At 40.5% G+C, this 24749-nt stretch overlaps 1 protein-coding gene across 1 annotated transcript in view; it reads left to right on the forward strand.

Annotated features, from left to right (window-relative positions):
• cdh2 (cadherin 2, type 1, N-cadherin (neuronal)) overlaps positions 1-24749 on the forward strand; it is a 74780-nt gene that overhangs the window by 31087 nt on the left and 18944 nt on the right. Inside the window, exons 3-7 of the mRNA XM_042497751.1 lie at positions 14438-14658; positions 19712-19879; positions 20867-21022; positions 23086-23230; positions 23557-23729. Of these exons, the coding sequence (XP_042353685.1) occupies positions 14438-14658; positions 19712-19879; positions 20867-21022; positions 23086-23230; positions 23557-23729 (863 nt within the window). The remainder of the gene's footprint in view (positions 1-14437; positions 14659-19711; positions 19880-20866; positions 21023-23085; positions 23231-23556; positions 23730-24749) is intronic.

Below are 24749 nucleotides of genomic sequence, written 5' to 3' on the forward strand. Positions count from 1 at the left end.
AGCAATCGAGCACACCCCATGTATTGGCAGCTGCCCTAATCCCCCTCTTTGATGAAGCTTCTCTTTCCTCGCTGTCATTGTTTTGTGGATGAATTTTATTAGATTTTTTTTTTTTTTTTTACATGTTTTTTTTCTCCCTCAACCTTCCAGTGGAGGCAGGTTTCTAAACGCAGCCACTCTACAGCCTCAGGGTTTTTCCATATGTTGGTTTGTTTTGGTCTAATGATGGGGTTTAAAAGAGGGAGATTTTTAAGTGTCTTGATGTGCGGCGGAGGGCAAGTGAGTAAAGTGAGCATAATGGCTGGTAGCTGTGGCTGTAATGGTCTACCCATAATGACGGATTTTCTTTGTTTAGCTTGAAAAAGACGCATTTACGTGTCCTCATGGCACCCTCAGCAAAAATAGTGTTTTTCTTGTTTTCCTACTTTTTCTGTAGATTGTTTTGCTTTGAGTTTAAAAATCAATTTCTTATTCCATCCTTGTCGGAATATTTTAACTGATTACCACATAAATGTTACAGAGCTTGGTGTAAGCAGTAAGGCCGAATATACTTTATATATTTTTTGTTGGCGTGCAAATGACTCAGTAAATCATTTTTTCTTTACTTCGAGAGCGATGCAGAAGCCGCCCGTATCTTACAGTATAATAGTCTTCTCCAGAGGCTGTCAGCCTCATCTTCCTTTGTCTGCCGCTTTGTTTCCCAGCCAAAGAGGATTCACATGCCTTCTCCTTGTTTCTCCCCGTGCCCCGACTTCTCCAAAGAAAAAGGCAGAGAAGCAGGAATTCCATTAGCTTTGTTCTCGAAAACTCAGCGTGAACTTGTGACTGTGATACATATGACATAATGGCCCCAGAACTGGTCCCAGATCCCCATGCGTGTTTTTTTTTTTTTTTTTACAGCTTTTTATTTTACATCTCATGCTGTAGGTGAGTGCATCACATCCTTCCACACCTTTTCTTTTAACAGACACTCTGTGTTGCATAAAATCCCTCACTTTTTGAATGTGGCTCAAATTGCTGCGCCGTTCTGTTGAGCACACTGAAGGATAAAGGGAAACTGTATAGACGTGCGAGTGTGTGCGCACTCACATCCGCGTATGCATGTGAAAAAGAAAGGGAAAAAAAGAACAGAAAGTGCATGTTTGTGTGTGTGGTTAGGTTTGTAATTGGATTCAGTGGACCATATCAGTCTTTACCTGAGCTAGTCATTTGCATGGGTTTGATTGACAACAGAGCTATGCAAAGCAGCTGCAAGTATTCTTCCCTATGAAGGTAGAGAGGATGCACAAACCATGCCTCTTTCATAGCTATCACTTTCTTGTTCATTTATATTGAGTCATTATTGCTAAGAAAATGGTTTTCATTTCATTTGCATAAAGGCATATCAACTCTATCCACCTGAGGTCCATCTACTGGAGTGTATTTTGGCAGATTAGCTCTCTCCTCAGGTTAACATAGTGGGAGGTTACTGCAAATTTGCTTAAGTCTTCAAACTTACTTCAAAGATACTCTGAAAAATCATAAACCTTTAAGTCCACCTTAACAAGTGCAGCAAAGCCAGAAAAGTGGAACATCGTGGAGATATCAGTCAAGACCAGGTTAAAGACACAGACAAAACCAAAAAGTAGAATCACTGCCACATGGTTGTTTGCTTCTAAACAACCAGCACCGTTTAAGGTGGACACCCAAAATGAGTGTCACCAATTCAGTATCCGACCAAATGTCTCCCCTTCTGTTAATGCACAGAATTGTGCTTTTGCAGATCATTATGATGTCCCAGTGAAGTTGATCTTTGACCTTTTGGATATAAAATGTAATCACTTTATTGTATTATCCTATCATACATTTGTATGTAATTTTGTCATGATTAGTGTATCCATTTTTGAGTAATGGACAAAAACATGCATGACCTTTTACCATCAAAATCTAATGAGTTCATCCGCAAGTCCAAATTTCAGGAAATTCCTACAAGGTGTTTGTGAGATATCATGTGGATCAGACGGATGGACAGCCCAAAAACATAACATCTCCATCCACGGCCATGATTGGTGTGTAGGTATAAAAGCAAACCTGAAAACTCCTTTTGCCTGTGGTGTTCGCAGAGCCTTTAAACATAGAAATAAAATCACCATCATATTTTGCCTTTGACTCTTTTTTAAATAGGTCTAATATACAGGATGTTTTTAAAAATGAATATAATAGGCTGCCTTGACTTCTAGCCACTTGCAAATGTGTGAATATGACTCACGAAACTGTTAGAGGGAAGAAGTGCATGTAAATTGGAATATTATTTATATTTTTGTGTTAAATTGCCCTGAATATCACATGATGTCCTTGTGTTTTTTCCTGGCTGGTAAGTCTTGTGGCATTTTGTACTGAAAATTTAAATCTGTTTGAATGCAATGAGGCGATCAAAATAGTTTCATATATTACCAAACAGAAAGCAGTTTGAAGACTATAGGATTAGCATTTACCACGTGCTCTTGGATCGTTATGCATTGGGCATTTTACATGTGACGAGAGGGTGGCCAACCCGTCACGCATGGTAATTATTATATACGGTGGCTGGATCTGCCTCCTCTCAGCATCAAATGAACTCCATGTCAAGTAATGACACAGGAGGTTAGACAATTTGTCGGAATGTGATCACGTCCTAATATACATCTGTTTTAATTTTATCAAAGTTGATCATCTACAAATAGCCACCTCTGGGGTCAGTCTTCTGGGAAATAGCTTTGTCTTCTTGGACATTAATTTGCACAACGTTTGTCCAACACAAATCAGTTTTAATGAACTGTGTGGTTTGTTATCTCTCAGTAAAGGTCCTGCCTGTCATTTAATTGAGCTGGACTGTATTCAACTCAAATTTGCATTTCTTAATCCAATTTTTGTAATTATTTCCATTGTTTTATATATATATATATATATATATATATTCTAAATCCCACATACCTACCCAATTATCGAATATCCAAATAGCCCTGGTTGCCAGTTAGTTCTTTGTGAAGAACTAACTGGCAACCAGGGCTATTTGAATATTCGATAATTGGGTAGGTATTTGGAATTTAGACTTTCTTTCATTTTTCTGCAGAGGGCAAATTTAATTTCAATTTAATTATAAAATTTGTTAAATAATTTGTCAAGGATAATAAAAACTGTCACAAGTGTTGTAATGTCACAAAACGTGCATAGAAAGGTCATTTAACCCTCGGGAGTTTGGAATGCCTTTAATCAGTCCCTCCAGGATTTGCGATTGCAACAGTTCCTGCAAAATCAAGCAATCCCCGTGAATCCTACATGGCCTTGCATCTTTGTCATTTTGCACTGAACAAAGCTTCGAGTATTCACTGTTAATCTATGCTGAAGCTCCAGAGCCCAGAAAATGGTATTCAGGACAGCCAGACTGGTAACAAGTTTGCAAAAAACAATAAAAAAGGTGTTGAAACCTGTCAAACCGATCCTGTAACATAATTCACTCTTCAGCTGTCTATCTGTATGCCGAAATGTGGCAAAATACACAGCTTCCGTTTGTTACTCGCTCACTGCATGAATTACAAATATGCGAGTGGTCAGGATTTGATTGATACAATATGTTTCCACCCTTTACTAAAACATGCAATGTTTGTGCACAAACTGACGTTGGAGGATTTCTGTCTGGCACCAGCCATCCTCAACCACAGACACAATAGTGTGTTTTCTGTCGTGATAACAGTTCTACCGCTAAAAGAAGTGAGTACCTTAAGCGACTGTTGATGTAATTTTCATAAACATGCACTTCTGACTCAGTTAAAATGAGAGAGATACTGTGCCAGCGCTGAGCTGTAGCGTTGGCCAGCAGTGTTTGACTGATAATATTTACTACAGCTGGAGACAGTGAACTGAAGAGCCTACACCCTAACAATGCACGATTTTAACACTATTAGTTTTCCACTCGGTGAAAGCAGAATGAGACACTGACATCATTGCAGAAGTCACCTATTCTGTTTTTCCAGCAAAAGCCTGGGATAATGATTGTCCCTGCGGAACAATGATTGGTACGGTTCTGTGCAGAGAGATATATTTCTGTGTCTCTTCTGTCAGCAACAAATCACAGACAGGACCCACTCTGCTGCTGTGATTAAAAAGTCTTACAAGACCCAGTGGGCACGCCAGCAGAGGTTACCTCATCACTGGTCACTGCCTCCTTCTTTGTCTCTTTGATTTTTATGATGGTATTTTGATGGGAATGATCAAGGCGAAGAACTAAATAGCTCTGAGTCTGTGCTTTCGAGATCAAAAGGACCTAATAATGTCACATTACAGGTTGCACTGAGGCAGTTTTAGTGCTCGGCCCTCGTGATCAGCCTCTTCAGAAAATATCAGCTCAGCTTGGAACCAGAGGCATGGGGGCTCGTAGTGATCAGCTGATGTAGCCATTGGCTGCTGCCCTTTTATACTCTTCTTCTTTCTTTTTCACTGTATAATATCTATCTAGAAAAGTGATGAAATGAATGTTCTTACTTAGAATTAATTCACATTTTTGAGGGAATCTGACTGTACATAATGATTAAGCTCTCTTTTGAGTTGTATCTTTATTTTTAACACAGTTGATGCATAATAAATAGGGCTAGGTGTTGTTTAAAAAATTACAATACCAGTGCCAACAACAATACCCTTAAAGTGATACTGATACCAATACAGTGCTTCATTTGATACCTACGACGTGAATGGAGGAATTCTGTTGTACCAAAGACGTGTAGTGTAGCAACATAGCAATGCAGTGTAATAATGAAGTCTCATTTTGGTGCCAATCACGCTGAACTACATTGTGGTCGACTTCTCCACACCACAGGCTGTATAGATTGTAGCTGCTGTGGATTTGGGCTTATCACATGTCACAATAAATCCAAGAACACTTGCACTGACTGACTGGCTGTGAGCACAACCATACAAAAAGTTGTTTTTTATCAAGATCTGGTCACAGAAAAGTATGTATGTTACGCTACAGCAGGGAAAATAAAAAAATGCTGATTTTTCTTCAACCTCTCTGAAAAATGTAAACACTCAGCAGTGGCTTATTGGCCATTATTCTTACTGTAAGTGCTAAGGGACTCAAATACTATACTATACTGTCAATATGAAAAAATAAATAACACACATAAAGCACACAAATGTCAGTAATGTATGTAATGCTCCAACATTAGAAACAGGCCTTGAACTGCAACTTGTTTACAGAGCAGGTACTGCGCACCAACTAAAGGTAAACGTTAAGGCACACTGTAGCAGAGCTCAAGCACTTTAACCATAGCGTATATTTAAAATTGGTATTCTCTACGACATACTATGGAGTGTAGTTGTGTTTACACAGTGGTAAACTCTTTATAGCATTAGTTATTACTTTGGCACGGTCTGAATCTGCAGTGGGAGGCTGTCTGAAGGCTGTGGGGAGAAGGATGTGCCTTCCAGCCTGTTTTTTTCTCGTGACGCTAATTGACACATTCAGGGATGCAGCCATAAATTAAATGTTTGAAATGTTTTCTACAGATAAATCCAACCGCAGTTAAACAATGTTATCTTATATTTGGACACAAATCATTGTCCATTGAGCTTGACTAACCAGGGATCCTGTGGACCCTTAAAAAGTCTTAAAAGACATTAGATTAATAAATTACAAAACAAAGTCTTAGCTGGTATTAAAATGTCTTAAATCAATATTTTTAAAATCTGTAGGAACCCTGATAACTCCACTAACATGAGTAAGCCAACTAGCATGCTACAGCTGACAGACAGGCAGCTGCCAAAACTTCCAGCTCCAGAATTTCAGTTTCGTATGTGCAAATAGCAGACATCAATATACTATTAAACAATACTTGCTTGGGTTACAGTGCATACCAAACTAAGGATGCCACATACCCAACCTCAGGTTCTGTACTGAACAGTTCAGGACTAATACACGTACGGTTACGCCCCTAGCTGTTTGTCACCCAACGAGAGCCTCAGAGATGAGTTATCTTAATGTCCAGTTGAAAATGCCTGAGACGCAGTAGCACTGTAACAGCACCATGGCACAGCAGAGATGGATGCACGGTGCGGTGGAGCATTCCCTAAAATGTGTATTACTGCGGTGTTTGGTCACCAGAGAATGACCCCTGTAATACAGGAACAATAAAAAATGATCCATGTGGCCTCCTTTAATGGCTTATTATTCACAGTCTGATTTCTAAACAGCATCTCAGTGTCCCAACCCGCCTCTGGCCTCCAACCTCACACAGATTGCTTTATTTTACTCCCTACCTGCTTTTGTTCTCTGTCTCCTCCTCCTTCCCTCCATTAATCATTAATGCCTTTTGTAGATTGAACAAAATGACCAATGGCAGCAGTTATAAGGTGAGTTGGGTATAGAGAGCGATTAAAAACCTGTGACCTTTATGCGAGGACAAGAAGAGGTCACATAATAGTTGTTATGGACATGAAGTTCAACACCTCATTTTATATAACTCTTAATTTCATCTGAGAGGTTGTACCAACTGGCCATTGTAGACTTTAAGCTTCAAAGATTTAGAAAACGGAGATTACATTGTTATATTATATTAGGGTTACCCTAATATATATATTTGTTTTTTTCCTTCTATGTTTTCAAAAGGAATTAAACCAATTTACTCAGCATTCAAAAGACTCGTGACAGGCGTCTGAACGCAGCACAAGATAATTGATGTCCAGGTTTTAAAGTATAAAAAAAATTAAAAGTTGTAAGTTGTAATGAAAATGGCTTTCTATTTTCTCCCAGCATTTTACCTCTGTCTTCATGTCTGCCCACTTTCTAAAATTATGTTAGAATAGAGTTTGATTCTGATATGCTAAATTAATCAATAAAAATACAGTGCAAGTGGGACATGAAAAAAAAAAAACATTCTCATGGATTCTTGAAAAGTCACAGAAAAATTTTTGGGAGCCCCATTATATGGTCACTTTTACCTAAATCTTAAGCTCCAATCATAGTTGGTAAATAGTATACATTTTATGCCCTCTGAACTTGAAGGAGAAAGGCCAGTAAAACATACTGGAGGGCAGATTTTCTGGCAAACTGTAAAGCTGTCGGCTTTAGTCCTTTAATAGTTCAATATACCGGCATATTAATTTGATGCTTTTCATAATGAGCTTCACCTGTGAGTGTTCACAGGGGTCGTGGAGCTATTCCGAAAGACATCGTAAAGAGCAAGAGTGTTTGACATCCTGGTAATGTGGTCAGTTTAATACCCCCACTAAAGCCTCTGTATCAAGCAGCTCGTCTCAATAACTCACAGAACAAAATCCCAGTAGCTATGCGCTGATAACTGCAGAAGGATGTAGCTTAGCCTTATCAGCTCTTGGCTCCAGTGACACAGTAATCCACACAATGCTCGGCTGTCATTGTACTGGAAAACACAGAATCATTTCATTTACCCAACAAAGGCGCGAGAATAATTGTGATGTCCCCCTGCGCTTCCCCTTCACTACTAACCCATCGAGATTGCTAATTTTCAAAGGCCAAATATTACTTATTCAAAAGAGCCCGACTGTCATGATGCATTTTTTTTCTTTGCAGAGAAACCTGTTTTGCCACAGGAATAAGAGGCTCTTACTGAATGTCAGTTTAGGGAGATCACAGCAGCCGGATGCGTTCGGCTAGCTTTTTGCTCAGCAGGTATCTTACTAAGCATGTGACTGATGTGTACAGATGGGACAGCCAGTGGAGAGGGTAATGGTGGTTTCCTAAAAGGCCAATCATTGCAGAGAACGTTTTTCGCCTTGGCCTTCTGAAGCAAATGGAGGTGACTCTTGGCCCGGTGGGGAGTCTGCTTACCTTGTAATTGTCCTTTTAAATACAATGGTTGTCAAACATGGTTGCCATACCCTGGGAGCGCAAATGACCATGTGCAAATGTGATATAAATGCAAGTGTAAAAAGAAGAGAAAGAACACGTCAAAACGAATTAAAACAGCTTCTCTCTCCCAAGGGCCAGTTTGCTAGATCAAGGGAGGCTTTACAAATCTCTCTGTTTGAGATTGAGCGAGCTCATGTGCAGCCGCTCAGACATCCATGCTACTTAAATTTCTCAGTGTGTATACCAATGTGGGTGCGTGTGATAAGGGAAGGTAGTATCAATACGTTTTTTGAGGGCCTCTTCATAATTCTCTAATTGAGGCTGCAGTTTTAGGAAGGGAAAATCGGCTCCAACAATATGCATAAACTACACAAACCAAGTGTTGGGGGAATGGTCACTGCAATCAAGCTAGGAAAACGAGCCAGCTGCTTGTTAAATGTGTTTATGCTCTGATGCAATTCCTCTTTAGTTTTCTTAATTGCTAGAGACACTGAAGAGAGTACAAACACTGCATGTATTTTTTTTCTCCATGCAAATCCCTTACATATTTTAGGCCCAGCTATAAATGCATGGAATGCTTTGCGCGTTTGAAGTGCGGTGCATTAGTAAAACGCCTTCAAGGGCTTAGTCTGGCAAAAGGCAGTATCATCATTCCCAGATCCAAGCTCCAGCTACAAACAGTTTACTTTCTCTGAAGAGTACCCTGTTTTCTCAAAACAGAAATATATATTTGTCTCGTCTCTGCATCACACTTTCTTTGAAAACATGGATATTTAGAAATGTCTTGATTTAATAACATAGCATCACCTTAAGCACCACCATTACCACTCTGCCAGAGCTGGCTATTTTGTTAACCCTTGGAAACCTGGATCGACATTACTTTTCTTGTACTGTATTCAGATGCCTTTCACAAGTATTTAAATGTTTTAACCCTTTAAAGCAAACTGGTTTGATTTATTTGAAAAAAAAAAAACCCAAACAAAACATGGGGAAAAGGCAGTGAGCAGCATGGCAAGAAATGTCCCGAAAACATTGCATAACATTAGCACATATAGAATTTTTTTTTTTTAATCTAGGGAAAATTTTCTGAAGAATTTTATTTCTAAATATCACAATTGTATATATTTAAATACATTTAAAATTATTTTACAGAAATGTTATAAATTTTAAGCAGATTTTTTTCTAGTAATTTTCCTGTTGTTGTTGTTTCCTGTTTGTGGCTAATTTTAAAGTAATTTTCTTGTATTCTTTACTAAAAGGTTTTTCATTGCCTCCTTCCCATGTTTTGGAAAGAAATCAAGTCAATTTGCCCAGGTTGTATAGGGTTAAAAGGTGTTGACGATGCCCTCACAACCCAAAATTTGACTTAATCCTTGACAGAACTGAAAGTAGTTTTTAAATTATCTAAATAAATGTGCATAGATTATAAATCCATCTTTATATATATCTTTATACTTATTTTCAACTGGAGGACTCACTTAAAAAATAGTCTCATCTACATGGAAATAGCGATAATTGTGACAAATAGGATGTAATAAGTTGCACAATTGTTTGCTTACCAGCCTTGAAGCTGCACAATATGCATTCATAATTTCATTAGAAAAAAAAACTACAGTAAGAGTGAATAACATATGCAAGCACAATTAAGCCCAATTCAACCATTATTTAAAGAAAAAAAACATTAGTGTATTGTGCTTTTAGCATTTTGTGCAATAATTGGGCATTTACAGAATATGCTGTGAAAGATGTTTTTGTGGTTGGGCACAAAATCTGTTTGCTATTGGAGAATGCTGACCTTAATTTGGCATGTTCTTTCCCAATTTTGGACTGGATTAGAATTTCATATCACAGCAGTTTGAATTGAGGTACCAGAGTGCGAGCTCCACTGGGGCTTAACAGGATCTTATAAACAGTGGTGCTGGCATGGATGTCTCACACAGCACATTCAGCTGGAGCCTCTGCTCCATATTGCATTGTCCCATCGCCAGTGCAGGCCACTGTACTAAACCTGGTCACATTCATTTGTGAATAATGCATTTTGTCAGGGGTGTTGTACCATTTGCCAGGATTGGGTGGCAGTGGTATTGATGGGGGGGATGCCACTGGGGTATTTGCCTGGGTCTGCATTTATCCACTGATGAAACACCTATGGTGGGTATTTCTCAACTGTCAGTGACCTCACTTCCCAGAAATGAATGATGGTACATTGGGATGATCTCACATGAGAGGTTTTCAGTCTTGTCACATTTACAGCACATTAGAGGGACTTTCAGCGTGCTCACTTGTGCCAGTGTATTTGACAGGCAGGCATAAAAGCTGAGACAGTGGAGCGTTTTTTTTCGTTGCCTCCGTGAAGTCAGAGTCCACATTCCATGTTCCAAATTAAATGTATCTCTCTCTGCCGCTCCCTATCTCTCTCTAACTATTTGTGTCTGTCTGAGTTAGAGTTATCACGTGATGGAGCAGACAATAGAGAGGCACTCTGGCACTACGGAGAGGTTAGCCGGGGTTTTTGTGTTGCTTGTCAGTGAGGGGGGGCATCTAAGCTGTGAATAGGTTCATTGAGTCGTAGGTAATTTTGGGCCCCGCTGCAGGGCATTAGTTGGACGGGCTTTTCTGCTGACAGGCATGTTTCTCCCTCTATCCCAACCCCCCCCCCCCCTTTTTTTTTTTCCCCCTACCCCCAGTCCCCCTCTGCTGCATCGGCATTTCTGTCCAAACCAAAGGCCTTTATCGTCGTGCCTATGACGACATGTCTGATAGGGCGTGGCAGCCAAGATCTCCTCTAGCTGTGCACCTTGGGGAGCCAATACATCTAGATATAGATAAGTTGCAGCAGCCAGGGTTTAACCGGAGCCACACTACACATTTCTGTGGTTTTATAAACCACCAGAGTGTGTCTGATAAATGAATAGACACATGCTGGACATTCTCATTCATTATCATTGGAAATGGTTGTGCCTGCTGGGAGTTTGTGAAGTGATTGCCGTGGGGGCTGACTGTTGAAGGGCCTCTCAGAGGTGTCCTGATGGCCAAATCTCAGACAGTGTTAAAGAGCCGGAGCTCGGCTCAAAAGACGCATGGGCTAAAATAACTCACAAGGGGAACGGCGCTGTCAAGTGCACTGCTACACACGTTCACAAAAATGTATAGTCAAAATTGCCAGGAGGACAGAAAATGGAAGCACATTTGCAGCAGCTTCTCGGGATCCAAAAGAGAGATACACTTAAATTCATGTAGTGATGGTTGTGGGGCTGTAGCTGACTCAGCCTAATCAATTCTGTCTGTTCAATATGAGTATTCAGCCATTCTTTCCTTATTTTTTCATATGGACTATCAAGCAACACTTTATTAAAGTGACAGATTTGGACTAAATCTGCCCATAATTTGGGGGGTATGGCAGGACATTTAGGGAAACAGCGATACTCATAATCTATTAAATAAGCCAAAGTATCCCTTCAAGCTAATGTGTGCTAACTATGATAGCGACAGATCAGAAATGTGCAACAGCAATTTTTGCTGACACTACATATCAAACAAAGGCCCAAGACTCCATGGTATTAAGTTGCTGTGAGCTGTAAATTCACCACTACTAAGCAGGAGGCAGAAGATAACGTTATCTCGGTGCCTGAGCGGGCAAAGCCTCTCTTCCTGTGGGCAGCTGCCTCCCTCTCACTCGCACTCAGCCTGGGTCCAGGTCCCAGGCTGCCTGTACCCATCCCTAGAAGTGGCTGACTCTGCAGCTTCTTTTGGGGACTGAAAAGTCCCATGGAGTACACTTAGTTGACTTGAGACTCACTGAGATCTATATACACACACATTTATCTTGACTTTCAGAGGGTAGCCCTAGCTGACTGTACTGATATGCAGTTAAATAACTGCATGAATTCTTTGTTGTACATTTTTTGACCTAACTAACTGCGCCACATTGACATCTTAAGTCTAAAAGACATCTCACTGTTACTGGTTCCTGTTACCACTTACTGACAAAATGATGACTGGAATATCCCTAAATACAAAGAAGAAGCAGACAAAAAGGTGCCTTTTAATTATTAGCAAGTGCAGCCCGACCTCATAGCTGCAGGCATCTAATTTACCTGCAGGCAACTAATTTATATAAGCGATAATAATTATTTTCATTAAGAATTAATCTGCCTGCTATTTTCGATGATTAATATGAAATTTGGTCTATTAAATGTCAAAAAATGTGAAAAATAACCATCACAATTACCTAGAGCCAAAAGCGATGTCTTTAATTGTATGTTTTCTCCGACCAGCAGTCCATAGGCCAAGATATTAATTTATAATGATAGAAAACAGAAGAAACTTTGTATTTTAGAGGCTGGATCGATGAAATGCTTATCACAGATTAATAAAGCATCTGCTTTTGCTTTTCACACACATGCTGAATAACATTATAAGGCATAAGCAGCTCAGTTAAAATAGTGTGAGTGAGTCAATAGCCAGCTCCAAGTGAGCTTCTTAAATCTATGGACTGTCCTCTGCTGCATTGTGAGTTATTTTGACAGTCCCTTACTCTGTATTCTACCTCTGTCTGAGTATCTGCTGACTTGGGCTGGCTGGTGATTGCCTGAAGGCTTTGAGTTTACAGGCGGCTGGCTTTAAGGCAAAACCCTCCGAGAGAGAAGGTCATCTATCTGATGTCAGCTTTGCCAAGTTCAAAGAGAAAAAAAAACTAATTGGTCAAGGATAATTGAACAAAAGCAGGAAATAGATGGTCAATATCAAGTGTATTCCAGTATGGAAGAAAGATCTTGTCATCTTCTGTCTTCATTATGGGAGCCAAGCTGGCTCTCTTGCAATGCTGTGTCACCTTGTGTGCTGCTGTGCAGTATTTAGATGAATTACAATTCTTGAGGTAAAGAGGGTGAGGTTTGCGATGCTGTTTTCTTGTTTTCGTCAGTGTTTAAATCTTTTAGCAGCTGCTGTAATAGAATGCAGCTCATGGTCCTTGCAGAAGATTTGTTCTCCCTGTTTGGGTTTTGATAAAGTATAGCAAGGTTGCAGTTTCATTCATCAGGATGAATACATTGCGAGTACACTGTTCGACAAGCTTCCTTATGCGACCTCCTAGTTTTGATTCATATTCTCTCTTTCGCTTGCATTCTACTTCTCCCCTTCGAAAACATGCTACTTTGTATAGGAGGCTGCAGCGTTTGGATTTTCCACTCTTTTGTTTTCGCCACATTTTTTTTTCTCTGTAATAGGCTGCCTTTTTTAAAGGAATATTTTGATTTCTATTTCCTTCTGTTGTGTTGCTTTCCATAGACAAGTAAATCAGGGACCAAGCGCATCTACCTGAAAACATCTGCCTTGACTGCCGTTAGAAGCAACAAGAAAAGTGCTAAATTCTTCCCTGTCATCACTGAGAGATTTATTAGCAGCAGGGTGTGGTGCGCTAAGCACAATTGATTGCACATGTTTTGAGTGATGCCATTAAATTAGGCCAAGGGGCGAAACTTATGACTTCCTTTGGACCCCGAACTGATCTACTGCATCCTCTCCCCGAGCCCAGAGGAGCTCGTTGCGCTCCGAGTGCAGATGATACTCTGAAGACATCTGCAGGTCCCCAAGGTAGCAGCACAAAGGAAGATTAGGCGCCCTCCTTCAAGGCTTTTGTTAAGTAATTCCACATCTCCTTTAATAATTCAAAGCGGCACCAGCAGAACCTCCACACAAACGATATATGGTAACGTTGTGATCTCTGTGGCCGGAAGGAATTTTTTATCTTTTTCCTTTGTGCCGTTTTTGTGTTCTATAAACATGAGGAGGGGGCTGCTAGGGCTACATATCCACACAAAAGCATCACACAATGAAGCTCTTAGATGTTGAGGTATGTGTGTGTGTGTGTGTTTGTGTACAAGTAGGAGCTACATAGGCTGTGCTGTGCTGTACTGTCACTCACTTGTAAGATGAACTGGTGTTGTACCGCTGCCACTGAGGCACCGGTGGGACCCAAGCCCCCATGAGCCACCTGTCTGCAGCGTATGTATGCGTGCGCAAGTTTTTGGTGTGTTTTTCTGTGTGAACATGCTGATGAAATAAACATCACATGCACTTACTTAGGTCTCTGGAGGAGCTGAGGAGCGGTAGTCATCCGCGGAAGGCATCCCTGTATGTCATGGGGGACAAAGCTAGCATGCGATGGCCCTAGCAGGAGAGAAAATAAGACTTATCAAGCAGAATTCTAGAAACTGTTTTACACAAGCTGTATATATTATCTCAAACCCAGACACAGCGGGGCATTTAGACAATCTAATTTACACATCAGGTTTAAAGTGCTATGTTTTGGGTTCTTTTTTTAATAGACCTTAAGGGGCACACTTTCCTTTTTTCTTTAGTTTTCTCTCCTTCCAACTCTCTCCTCCACTGCACCTGTTTTGAGCAATACCTTTGGGGCACAGCTTGAAGTGAATAATGTATGAGCGAGAAGGAGAATCAGAAAACCTTTGTGGACCCTCTGTGTCTGGCTGGCTGTCTGTCTTCTACCTGCTTTGTCTCTATGTCTACTTTTCTCTCTAGGTTTCTCTCTCACTTTTGGGCTAATTTTTTTTTTTTAAATGTCTCTTGCAGTGAGGTTCTTCGACTGTGGCCGAGGTGGTCTGGTGCGGTTTGAGTGCAGTAACCCATCTGACTTCCGGATAGAGGCCGATGGAGTAGTTTACGCTGCCAGGAGCATTCAGCCCTCTGAGCTCCCCGTGTCACCACTGCTCATCACAGCCAGTGACTCCACCACTCAGAAGCAATGGATGACCCAAGTCAGGCTGACACCCTCCACACATGCCAGCCAGCAGGTGAATACACCTAAGCCACTTCTTTTACATTTCTGACTTGTTTGTTGGTTGTCTGCCTGATGTAACCACTGTAGAAAGGTGGAATGATCAATTCTCCCCTCACATCAAATAACTTACGCTTATTAGGCACACTGCACATTTACAGATGACTAGTTCCCTAAATTGTAGCAGGTGTTCCGCGAGACTGGATGGATGCTTGCTAATTAAAACTTAATGTGTCAATTTACTAGGAGCACAAACATATACTCAACACGGTCAGTGGGTAGCAAGAGCAGATGCAAAATAGCTCCTCATAAAGTTGATTTCAGTGAGCATGCCTTGTGATCGTGAGGTTATTGCCTTATCATCCAAAAGGGGACGCACCTCTTTCAGTGCTTCAGAAGACGGGAAGCATCTGTCTGAGCTGCAGAATAGCGCTCTAACCGTTCCGCTGGACGTGTTGTGCAGTCATCTGCAATTAGTTAGAATGACCGTGTGCTCATATGTCAACATTGTGGTTGGCTGAGGATCAGAGGAAGTGCACAAAAAAAGCAGTGCACATGTCCTTCCCCGTCTGCCTTGTAACCAGGAAATGAAAAGAAGCTCCAAAAGGCGGTGTTATTGTAGAGGTTTTAACTTCAGTGCCAGTGGATTATGTGATCCTGCTCAATTAGATAATATCTGTTGCTTTAAACCTACAGGAGTAACGTTACACACACACAGACATGCACATGCTGTTCTCAACGCTGTGTAGTACTGTCTGCTGTCTTTTTTTTTTTGTTAAGAATATCGGTATTGCAAAGTAACATAACAATAAATGTGCCAATGTACACGTTCATATTTTTAATATATAAAAAAAAGAGGAATGTCAATGAGAAGATTTAAGTTGTAGTTATGAAGAACATTTTAAAAGTGAGGAAATAATAAAAGGAAAAATAAAAGAGGAAAAAAATAAAACAAAAGTGCAGAAACAAAACAACATCAACTAAACAAAAGGCATAAATCCAAACACACCAACATCCACACACCCCACTCTGGCTCATTTACAGAGAAAAGTACACATACACTTAATAAAATGTAGTGCCTACTACTCTATCCCAGTGGTGCCCAAACTTTTTTCTCTTGAAAGGGCAAAAAAAAGCAAAAACTTAATGGTGGACCTTGGGCCTCAAGTATTATTACTGTATTGTTAACCCTTTGAAACCTGGATCAACATCAGTTTTCTTTTGCTACTTTCAGATGTTTTTCACGAGCATTTAAACCTGACAAAAACTGGTTGGATTTTTTTAGAAAACATAGAAAAAAAGATGATAAGAAACTAACAAAAAACTAGAAATGTCCTGCAAATTGCAAGAAATTAGTTGACTTGGAAAATGATTTTTAAAAAGCTAAAAATTAATTAAATTAAACTTAAGGGGCTGTAAACATGCTGTGGTTTTCCCTGCTCCATTTTATTGTTTTCAATGGAGCCTTTGGAACGCAGCAGTGCGCACCACATGTCATGTGATGAGGAACAACCAATCACAGCCGGCATATGTCTTTCCTTTCTTCTGTAAAAATCAGGAGGAGAAGTTGATCATTGTAATGTAGAGATAAGCAGAGCTTATTATTTGTCCCGTGGACCATATTTTAGACCCAATACACACTGAACAAAACAGCTGGAAGAAAATCACCTCTGCACTCAGGATTTTTGTTAAGAGGGCTAAGATATCGTGCTGGTTATGGTCACTTAGCAACCTCAGACGCAAACCTGCCTCCACGCTAATGAAAGTTGGCACAAGAGCAGCACCCAGTGCCCGACCCTGCATTTTCCAGGCAGTTAAAGATGCGGCATGTGTATGGCCCCTCATGGCCAGCTAACTCTGGTCCCACTTTGGGCAGCCCTGCTCTGTCCTGACCCATTCTGCAGGGTTATAAGTGAGCCTTTATTTGCATATTTTAATAATCATTGCTGTAAGATTTTAGATCATTAGCCTTCTGCTGTTTTAATGAACGCCCCCAAATGCAATAATCATGTTTGTTTACAAAGACCAATGTGCGTCCCTGTTTTATCCCTTAATACACTTAAGCAAATGGCCACAAGTGGCCATTCCTAAATGGGCAGCACAGCAGATAATCTCAGCAAAGGCGTGGGGTGTTATATTTTATGTGGCTGCAGATTAAAAGTTAATACTGACAGTTATGTGTGGTTACTGTCAGTGCTGCGGGCCCGGCGGTCTGCTGGGCCAAAATTAAACTTGTGGCTGGTAATGATTTCATGGTTTTTCAAAACACTGTCGTTAGCCACTGACACTCATTTACTATAGGGACTCCTGCAGGTATGTGATTTTAATGGAACCATTAGTCACTGTTGTCAGTTGGTCAAAGGCAAACACATACTTGTCCCAAACAGGTAAATATATTTTTTTTTTTAGTTTTTAAATAAAAGTCAAATCCCATGTTGGCTGTAAGTGTTGGTACAAATTATCAGTGGCATCATCAACTGCAACTCTGATCTGTATCTGTCAAAAGCTGTTGGGATCGCCCTGATTTTTCGGTAATGAAATCAGGGATTGACTTTCCTGTGTCTTGCATGTTTATGAGGTCATGAGCGGTTATCTACCCCCCCAGCACAATTATTGTCATGAATCATCACGCATCTCTTAATCACATCAGCGATTAAATTTTTTTCTATCAGTCCATGAATGCGACAGCCTTGGGGGAACATTTTAATCAATGACAACCAAAGAATATCCTCATTAACATGAGTGTCCTAGCTTCTATTGCCACCTCTATTAGAACCGCGGCTCCACCGCACGCCATGTCAATATCTGAAAGGGAGAATTTTTCTAAAAGGGCAAATACACACATGCCTAAGCCTTTCACACACACAGGCCATCACTCAGCCTAAAACTCCTCTGGACTCTGAAAGTAGACTCCCAGTCAGATGATGGAGGGGGTTCGGTGAGTGTAGATGGGTACAGACCTCCAGCACACCAGAGATAGATGCGTGTTGGGCTGAACAAACCCGCCATGCCATTCATCATTCCAGACGCAGGTTGCAAATAATTACTGCTCTCACTCGCGCCCATTTTAATAGGGTAATAGATATTTCTGAAGCATGCTCCTTCGCTATCTGTCCGCTTGCCTCTCTGCATTTCCAATGTGTGAAAGCAGTATAATCGGATTTCAAACATGATTAGTGGAAGCTCTGCGACAGCTCCCCAGATGTTAGAAGGGGGGGGGGAGTGTGGGATATGGGTCACGCTATAAGGTGACAAAGTGGTAATTAATTTCTCTGTTTGCATAGGACAGTGTAGTATTTGGTAGGACTTGTCCACCTCACAACCAATTCAAATAATTACAGGCGACAGTAGGATAGATACTTCAAAGATTGTGACAGCTCCATTGAAATTCTAGCTATCATTCATTGACATTGACGGATTTTACATATTGTTTTTCTGTTTTCCTTCCCCCCTCGTTTTGTTCAAGGTTATTTTAACTTTCTCTGGCACTACTTCAGTCTCCTCAGTCTCTGGAGCAGCATAGGCAATTTGAGCCATCTGTGTGTTTAGTGTCTGGCTTGCAGGTACCATCCTCCTTTGTTTCAAATCTCATTCATTACAGCCGAGGGAGGATGGCAGATCCATTATGGAAGCTGGTCTGTCTGTGTGGGTGCATTTTATCAGGACATAAGAAGAGGTCTGCCATTTAAAGCAAACCAGCGCTGGCGGTGTGCGGCTGCAACAGTAGCCACACCAAAGCGGTTCAAGGAATATCATCACATGTTGTACTGTAGATATTTTAAACTACAAAGAAAGACAAAAAAAGGAGGACTGTTTGAACACACATTTTGAATACGCATTAAAATGACATTTAGAAGAGCTTATTAGTTTTGCAGAAAATGGAAGCCTGTTTCCGTTTCAATTTCCTGTGCTATAACCAAAAGGGAAGGGCCATCAGTCAGCGTACAATCTTCGCAGTAAGGTGTCACTTCAGTATGTGGGTTGGCATGAGCTGCTTTTGATCATAGCTTAATGGTTACACGATCAGGATTTAGTCTTTCATTCCTGCAGGGTAAACATAATAACATGACCCTACAGCGATGCTAGCAGTTATGTGAGGCTGTACTAGGGCAAAGTAGTGCTTTGAGCTCAATGCTAACATGCTCAGAGTGGTTACATGCTGATGTCTAACATTGCCATGTTCAAATGGAACTTGTGAGCTCGTGTTTACAACATGGGAAGTTGTGTGCACGACGTCGTGAACTCTGAGCCTTCAGAAAATATCCACATTTGAGGTCATAAATACCACATCAGGGGGTTGTTTTTATGGATTTTTTTTGTGAACACAGTAAACATGACCCCATTTGACCACAGCACATGTCCACCATCTAAGTTTAGCTAGTTAGCATGCTAAATGGTTAACAAAAATGATACATGTTCACAGTGACATGCTCACTGTGTCAACCATGAGGCTGATTTATATTCCCTTTATGTGCAAAAATAGATATGTCCATTTAAAATGTTGGAGAAGTCACTGTCTTTGTACAATGTGTCCATTGTGATGGCATAGATACAACTAATAGATGGCAATAAAGGGCACGGTCAAAAGGTTCACACAACAACAAAGGAGGCGACTTCATCCATGTCCACATATGTATCTCTCATTGAGCATAAATGAGCCCTTAGTTTAGCGTGTAAGCATGCTAACTGGCTAATAAAAATGACAAAGTTTTCAAAGTATTCAGTCAAGTAATGGACAAAATAAATTTGGACCTGATTATATCATTAAAAAAATGTGAATAATCATCAAAGTAAAAGGCTTTAAGGTAATCCATTTAATAAAAAGTAATTCCACTGAAGACCACAAATGTGAACCTCAAGTTGGTGCTAGATGAAAATTTAGGATATCACTTAAGTCATTAGATTCCTCCAAAGTCTATGAATGTCTGTACAAAGTTTCAAGGCTTTCAGTCTGTGATGGACCAATGGACATCCATACAACCATGCCACTAGCGTGGCTAAAAGTGAACGTGCTCATATAAGATATTATCACTCCCCTGCTCTTGAACTAAATCATTTGTTTTTCACAGGTCCAGCAAGTTGCTGCCCCTCCAGTCATGTCGAAGGATTTGAAGGAAATAGTGTTTCCATCACGGAACACGGACAGCCAACTCAAACGCATGAAGAGAGACTGGGTCATCCCCCCAATCAATGTCCCAGAGAACTCACGAGGCCCATTCCCGCAAGAGCTTGTCCGGGTAACATAGCTCACCCAAGCGCATGCATGCACAGATACTCACTAACACACACACACACACCTCTCACAACATGAGAGAAAATGCTTTTTGCTTGATATGACAACCTTGTACGTCCCAGTTGCTCCAAGCTCCCACTCAGAGGGTCACAGACATGAGACTTGTGCCTTCAACAAAGTGCTTCATATTTACAGCACTTTGCTAAAGGTCAGGGCTCTTTTTTTTCTGCTGTATTATTTATTTTTTGTTTCAGGGGGCGGTCAGTACTAATGTAACCTGGCATTATTTAGAAGCAGAGAGAAATCTGAAGTGCCCACAAGCGCAATTGTTCCTCGGTTGCCTGTTGAGATATTATACTCCTTTTATCATGGCTCAAGGACACTCACAGCTCAACTCATTTGTAACCATCCTCTGGTCAAGGCTGGGTATGGATGGCAATACTCAGGACAGCTAAGAACTAGATCCTTTTTCAGCATATTAAGCTGACTTCTTAACCGAGTTTTAAGTCCTGTACATGCTATTTGTATGTATTATATTTAATCCAGCCATATTAGAGGGGATGTTTCCGGGCTTTAGTGGATGATATCAGAATGAGGAAATACGCTGTTTGCTCAGCATGGATCCAGGGTGTAGGCACAGAGGGTCTCAGCTTACATGGCAAACAGGATAGACAGCCGAGTCAAGACAGAACTTCAGTGCTACACAAAGGCACACGCTCTTTATATGCACTCTTTTGCTTACACAGCAACCTATTCTTTAACTAATATTGTGATAGTGCTGAAGTAAATATCACAATTACATAAACATAATCTTTGAGTATGTAAATCACCAAATATAAGAGATCCCTATTAAAAATGTTAATGTGTCAGTGTAAAAAGAGAAATACCAGTTATGTTGTTATCAGATATATCAGCCCCCAAAATCCAGTATTAGTCAGTGTATAGTTAGCATTGTTTTGCAACTGCCATTCACAAATCTTTGTTCTCACAGATCCGGTCGGACCATGACAAAAACCGGTCCCTCAGATACAGCGTGACAGGCCCTGGCGCTGACCAGCCCCCCACTGGCATCTTCATCATTGACCCAATCTCTGGAGAGCTATCTGTCAACAAGCCCCTGGATCGAGAGCACATCCCCAACTTCCATGTACGTGAGACGCAGTGGTCTAAACTCTCTTGTTAAAGGAGCTCTATATGATATTGAGAATCAAACTATGATTCAAAGGTTGTCTGTACACACAGTGATGAAAATTAGCAACAATACTGACAGAGCTAATGGTGCTAACCTGGGAGGAAACCCGAAGGTGCGTGCTAGACTTCCGTGAGGATGCTGTCCTGTTATCGACCGTAACCACCATATAAAAGCAGTGCAGAGCGGCGACAGTTAGCCAGCCAATGCACAATATTGGATTGTTTGCTGATATCCAATATGCTGATATATAACAACTCATTTGGCCAATACGCATTTCGATATATCCACTTTTTTTCCCACCTAAGTTTAGTGATTATCAAGTCTCTTCTGTGGTGGAATTAACATCATATAATGCACACTTTTATTGCGATAGCCAACCAGAAAATGGGAGACATGAAATCCAATGCTTTTCGGTGTATGTAATATTCATTCACTGTGCAAAATGAGAAAAAATATTTCAACTTGGTGTTGTTTTAATAAAAAATAAATAAATAAAATCGGTTCGTAATATCAGTAGAAATCAGCATATTGGCCTATTCTGATTTTTCATTTTAAAGCCAATATCTACCAGTACCAGTGATGTACTGATATTATCGTGCACCCCTCGCTAACAGTAAAGCTCGGATCACAACACCCACAAAGAGAAAGCTGGACTTTTTTCTGTGCTCAGGACATGATTGCTCCACTTTATTTTTACACAGCAAATAGTTTGTTGCTATATGAATGCTCTGCAAATCATAAAGAGCTCCTTTAATGATATCCTGATGATTTGCCAATTGTGCTTCCAGCCAGCTCTATCAAGAGAAATGCATTCTTTCTTTGCGGTGGTGTACATTCCTGCCAGGCATGTGCTCAAGGGTCATGTGTAGCCTAAACAGCCTCCTCAGACCGAGTAAAGACCGAGGTCTCCCAGGAAATCTGACTTATCCGTCTGAGAATGTAAAGGATTTAACGTTTTTGAGTGATTCGAGTATGTGTGTGTGTTAGATACATTATGATAACCTCCAGCTCCCTCAGAGCTGCTTTAATCATTAGCGCTTCTCCCATTACATTGCAATGGTCTTTAAATTATACAGCTTAGTTTTTAATGCAATCCATTCACATGCCTTAACAAAGTGGTCGTCAGGCAAGGCTGTGGTTAAAATGAAATATTAACGTGATCTTTGAAGGTCACAAAAGACTTTCACAACAAAAAATCTTCACAGGTTCAACTTAACATGTATGTGGGCTGCAAATCGCAGAACAATACGGGAGCAGCTAATTTTTTTTCCTGTTTTTTTTACCGTTAATTTACCGTAGGTACTTGATGCTGTTACACACATTATATTTCATTGATGCATTTACCACTGAGCTAGACTGTAAGGCATTACATGCAAAGACATATGTTGTGTTCTGTTCATAGCCTGTAGATTTTCAATACATACTTTATTCCTTAATTTATTCTAAAGCATGAACGGTGGGATCACAGCAAATTGAAATACCTTGTTAGCAACAACCTCACAGTGGTGTGTATGCAGGAATGATGCACTTAAAGTGCAAAAAAAAAAAATGCAGCAGATCAGAGTTGTTTTTCGTTAAACAGAACTGAACCTGTGCTGACCCAGTGTAGGCAACAGTACTGAATAAAATCACAGTGTGTCTTTTTCAAGGGGCGACCAGCTGAAAAGCTTGTGTTGTTTTCGACTCTGAGGCAGGTATCCGACTGAATCTAATCATTTGTTTCCCTTTTGCCTTGCACGTGCGAGAGCTTGTTGTGGCAAGAATTTAGTCTTTACAAAAAAAAAACACCTTAATTCCTTATTTGGTCATGTTGGTTTAAACAAAGAGGATTTTCTGTTTGCTTTTCTGCGTAGAGTAAACGATTTTTAGTGATGGTTAGCGGGGTTAATTATCACCGCAGTTGAACGGGTGACATTGAGCGAATGCTTCCTTGTTTGTCTCAATATATTGTTTGCACAGTTGAGAAGCGTCCTTGCTTGAACAGTTCTACAGTCCAGATGTGTTTGTGTTTCCTGCAGCTGAGAGCTCATGCAGTGGACCTGAACGGCAACCAGGTAGAAAACCCTATTGACATTGTGATCAATGTGATCGACATGAACGACAACAGACCCGAGTTCACTCATCAGATCTGGAACGGCACTGTTCCAGAGGGTTCCAAGCCAGGTAATCTACCACATAAAGCCAAGCACAGCATCGTAGTCTTAGCCTGCAGCTTCACATGCGGCCGTAGTGTAAGAAGATCAAACAGCATTGATAGCATTCCTGGGGTGGCCACTTTGTTAACTTTGCTTCTGCTGTATGAAAGCACTTGGGGGTATTTTTAGATCACAAGAAAGAACATTGGGTGTCTATATTCCAAAGATATAAATCTAGTATTTTCAATATGGTGCTATTCACTCAACTTCTAACGTCTTTGGATTGCCATTAGAAAAATAAATAAACAGAGATGACATCAAAGTGTTTGTATCTTGTCTCTGTCTATCCCACAGGAACATTTGTCATGACAGTGACATCTGTTGACAAAGACGACCCCAAAACAGCTAATGGGATGCTGCGTTACAAGATCCTGTCTCAGAATCCAGAGAGTCCGACCTCCAACATGTTTACCATCAACAATAAAACAGGAGGCATCATTACAGTGGCGGCAGGCCTGGACAGAGAGGTGCTTGACATGTCTTTTTGCTTTCGTCCATTTTTGCCCCCTTTTCACTCACTAGTTTATGATTTAATGTTGTTTCCTTAATACTCCCTATTTATAACTATCAAATCATTGTAAAATGATTGCGTTGGCATTTAAGTGAGACTTTTATCAGCAAGGCCAACCAAGATTGTAATTAATTTCCATCTCGCATTTGCTGCCTGTTGTAGATGTACATCATCATATCCATTTTTCATGTTTACATAAATGGGCTGAATTTTTTTTTTTAAATCTGATGACAAAACACAGCTTGAGTATATTTGCTAATATCCAGACTGTCTGAGAACTAATGAGCCAAAGCGAATTTCGTTGATTACCAACTAAATGAGAAGTCGAAATGGACTTAGCTGTTTCACACTTATTTACTCTTACAAGGAAGCAGAATGCATCACCGAGCACCTAAATGTTTCCCTTCCTTCTGTCTCGCCTCCTCTGTCTTTTCTTTCTCTAAGGCAGAAGCTTTTTTTTTTGCATTTTTCTCCATTTCCGTGCTGTAAATGCTACCACTCTTTCATTTAATTGGATTGCATGGCTGTTTGGGAAAATAAATAAAAAAAAATATAGAAAGCTGGAGCCAGTTGGTGCAATTCTAGTGAGGGCAATCTGGTAAGGTGGCTGCTCAATCACTTCCGCCCTGGGGCCGCCGTTTTATGTCCGCCAGTTGCCACCATGAAAGTAATTTGCCCGGCTCTCATTACCTAGCAACTGGTCCGTCACCTGAGTGGCTTTTAATGTGAAAAGAGTCATTTGTTAGCTTCATGATAGTGTACATAGCAGAAGTGCAAGTTTCACACATGCAGTCACAACTCACATGGCCCATAGAGAATAAATGAGATTTATATAAAAAGCCACCATTAGTCATCATAATTAAGAGCTAGCCTGTTCAGATTTGTTTCATTTTAGTTGAACACATTAATACTGAGGCGCATTGAGTTGCCAGCTTATTAGGGACACATGTAATATTGCAATCTAAAACAATATTCC

The sequence above is a fragment of the Plectropomus leopardus genome, chromosome 12 (genome assembly GCF_008729295.1).
Source record: "Plectropomus leopardus isolate mb chromosome 12, YSFRI_Pleo_2.0, whole genome shotgun sequence".
NCBI lineage: Eukaryota > Metazoa > Chordata > Actinopteri > Perciformes > Serranidae > Plectropomus > Plectropomus leopardus.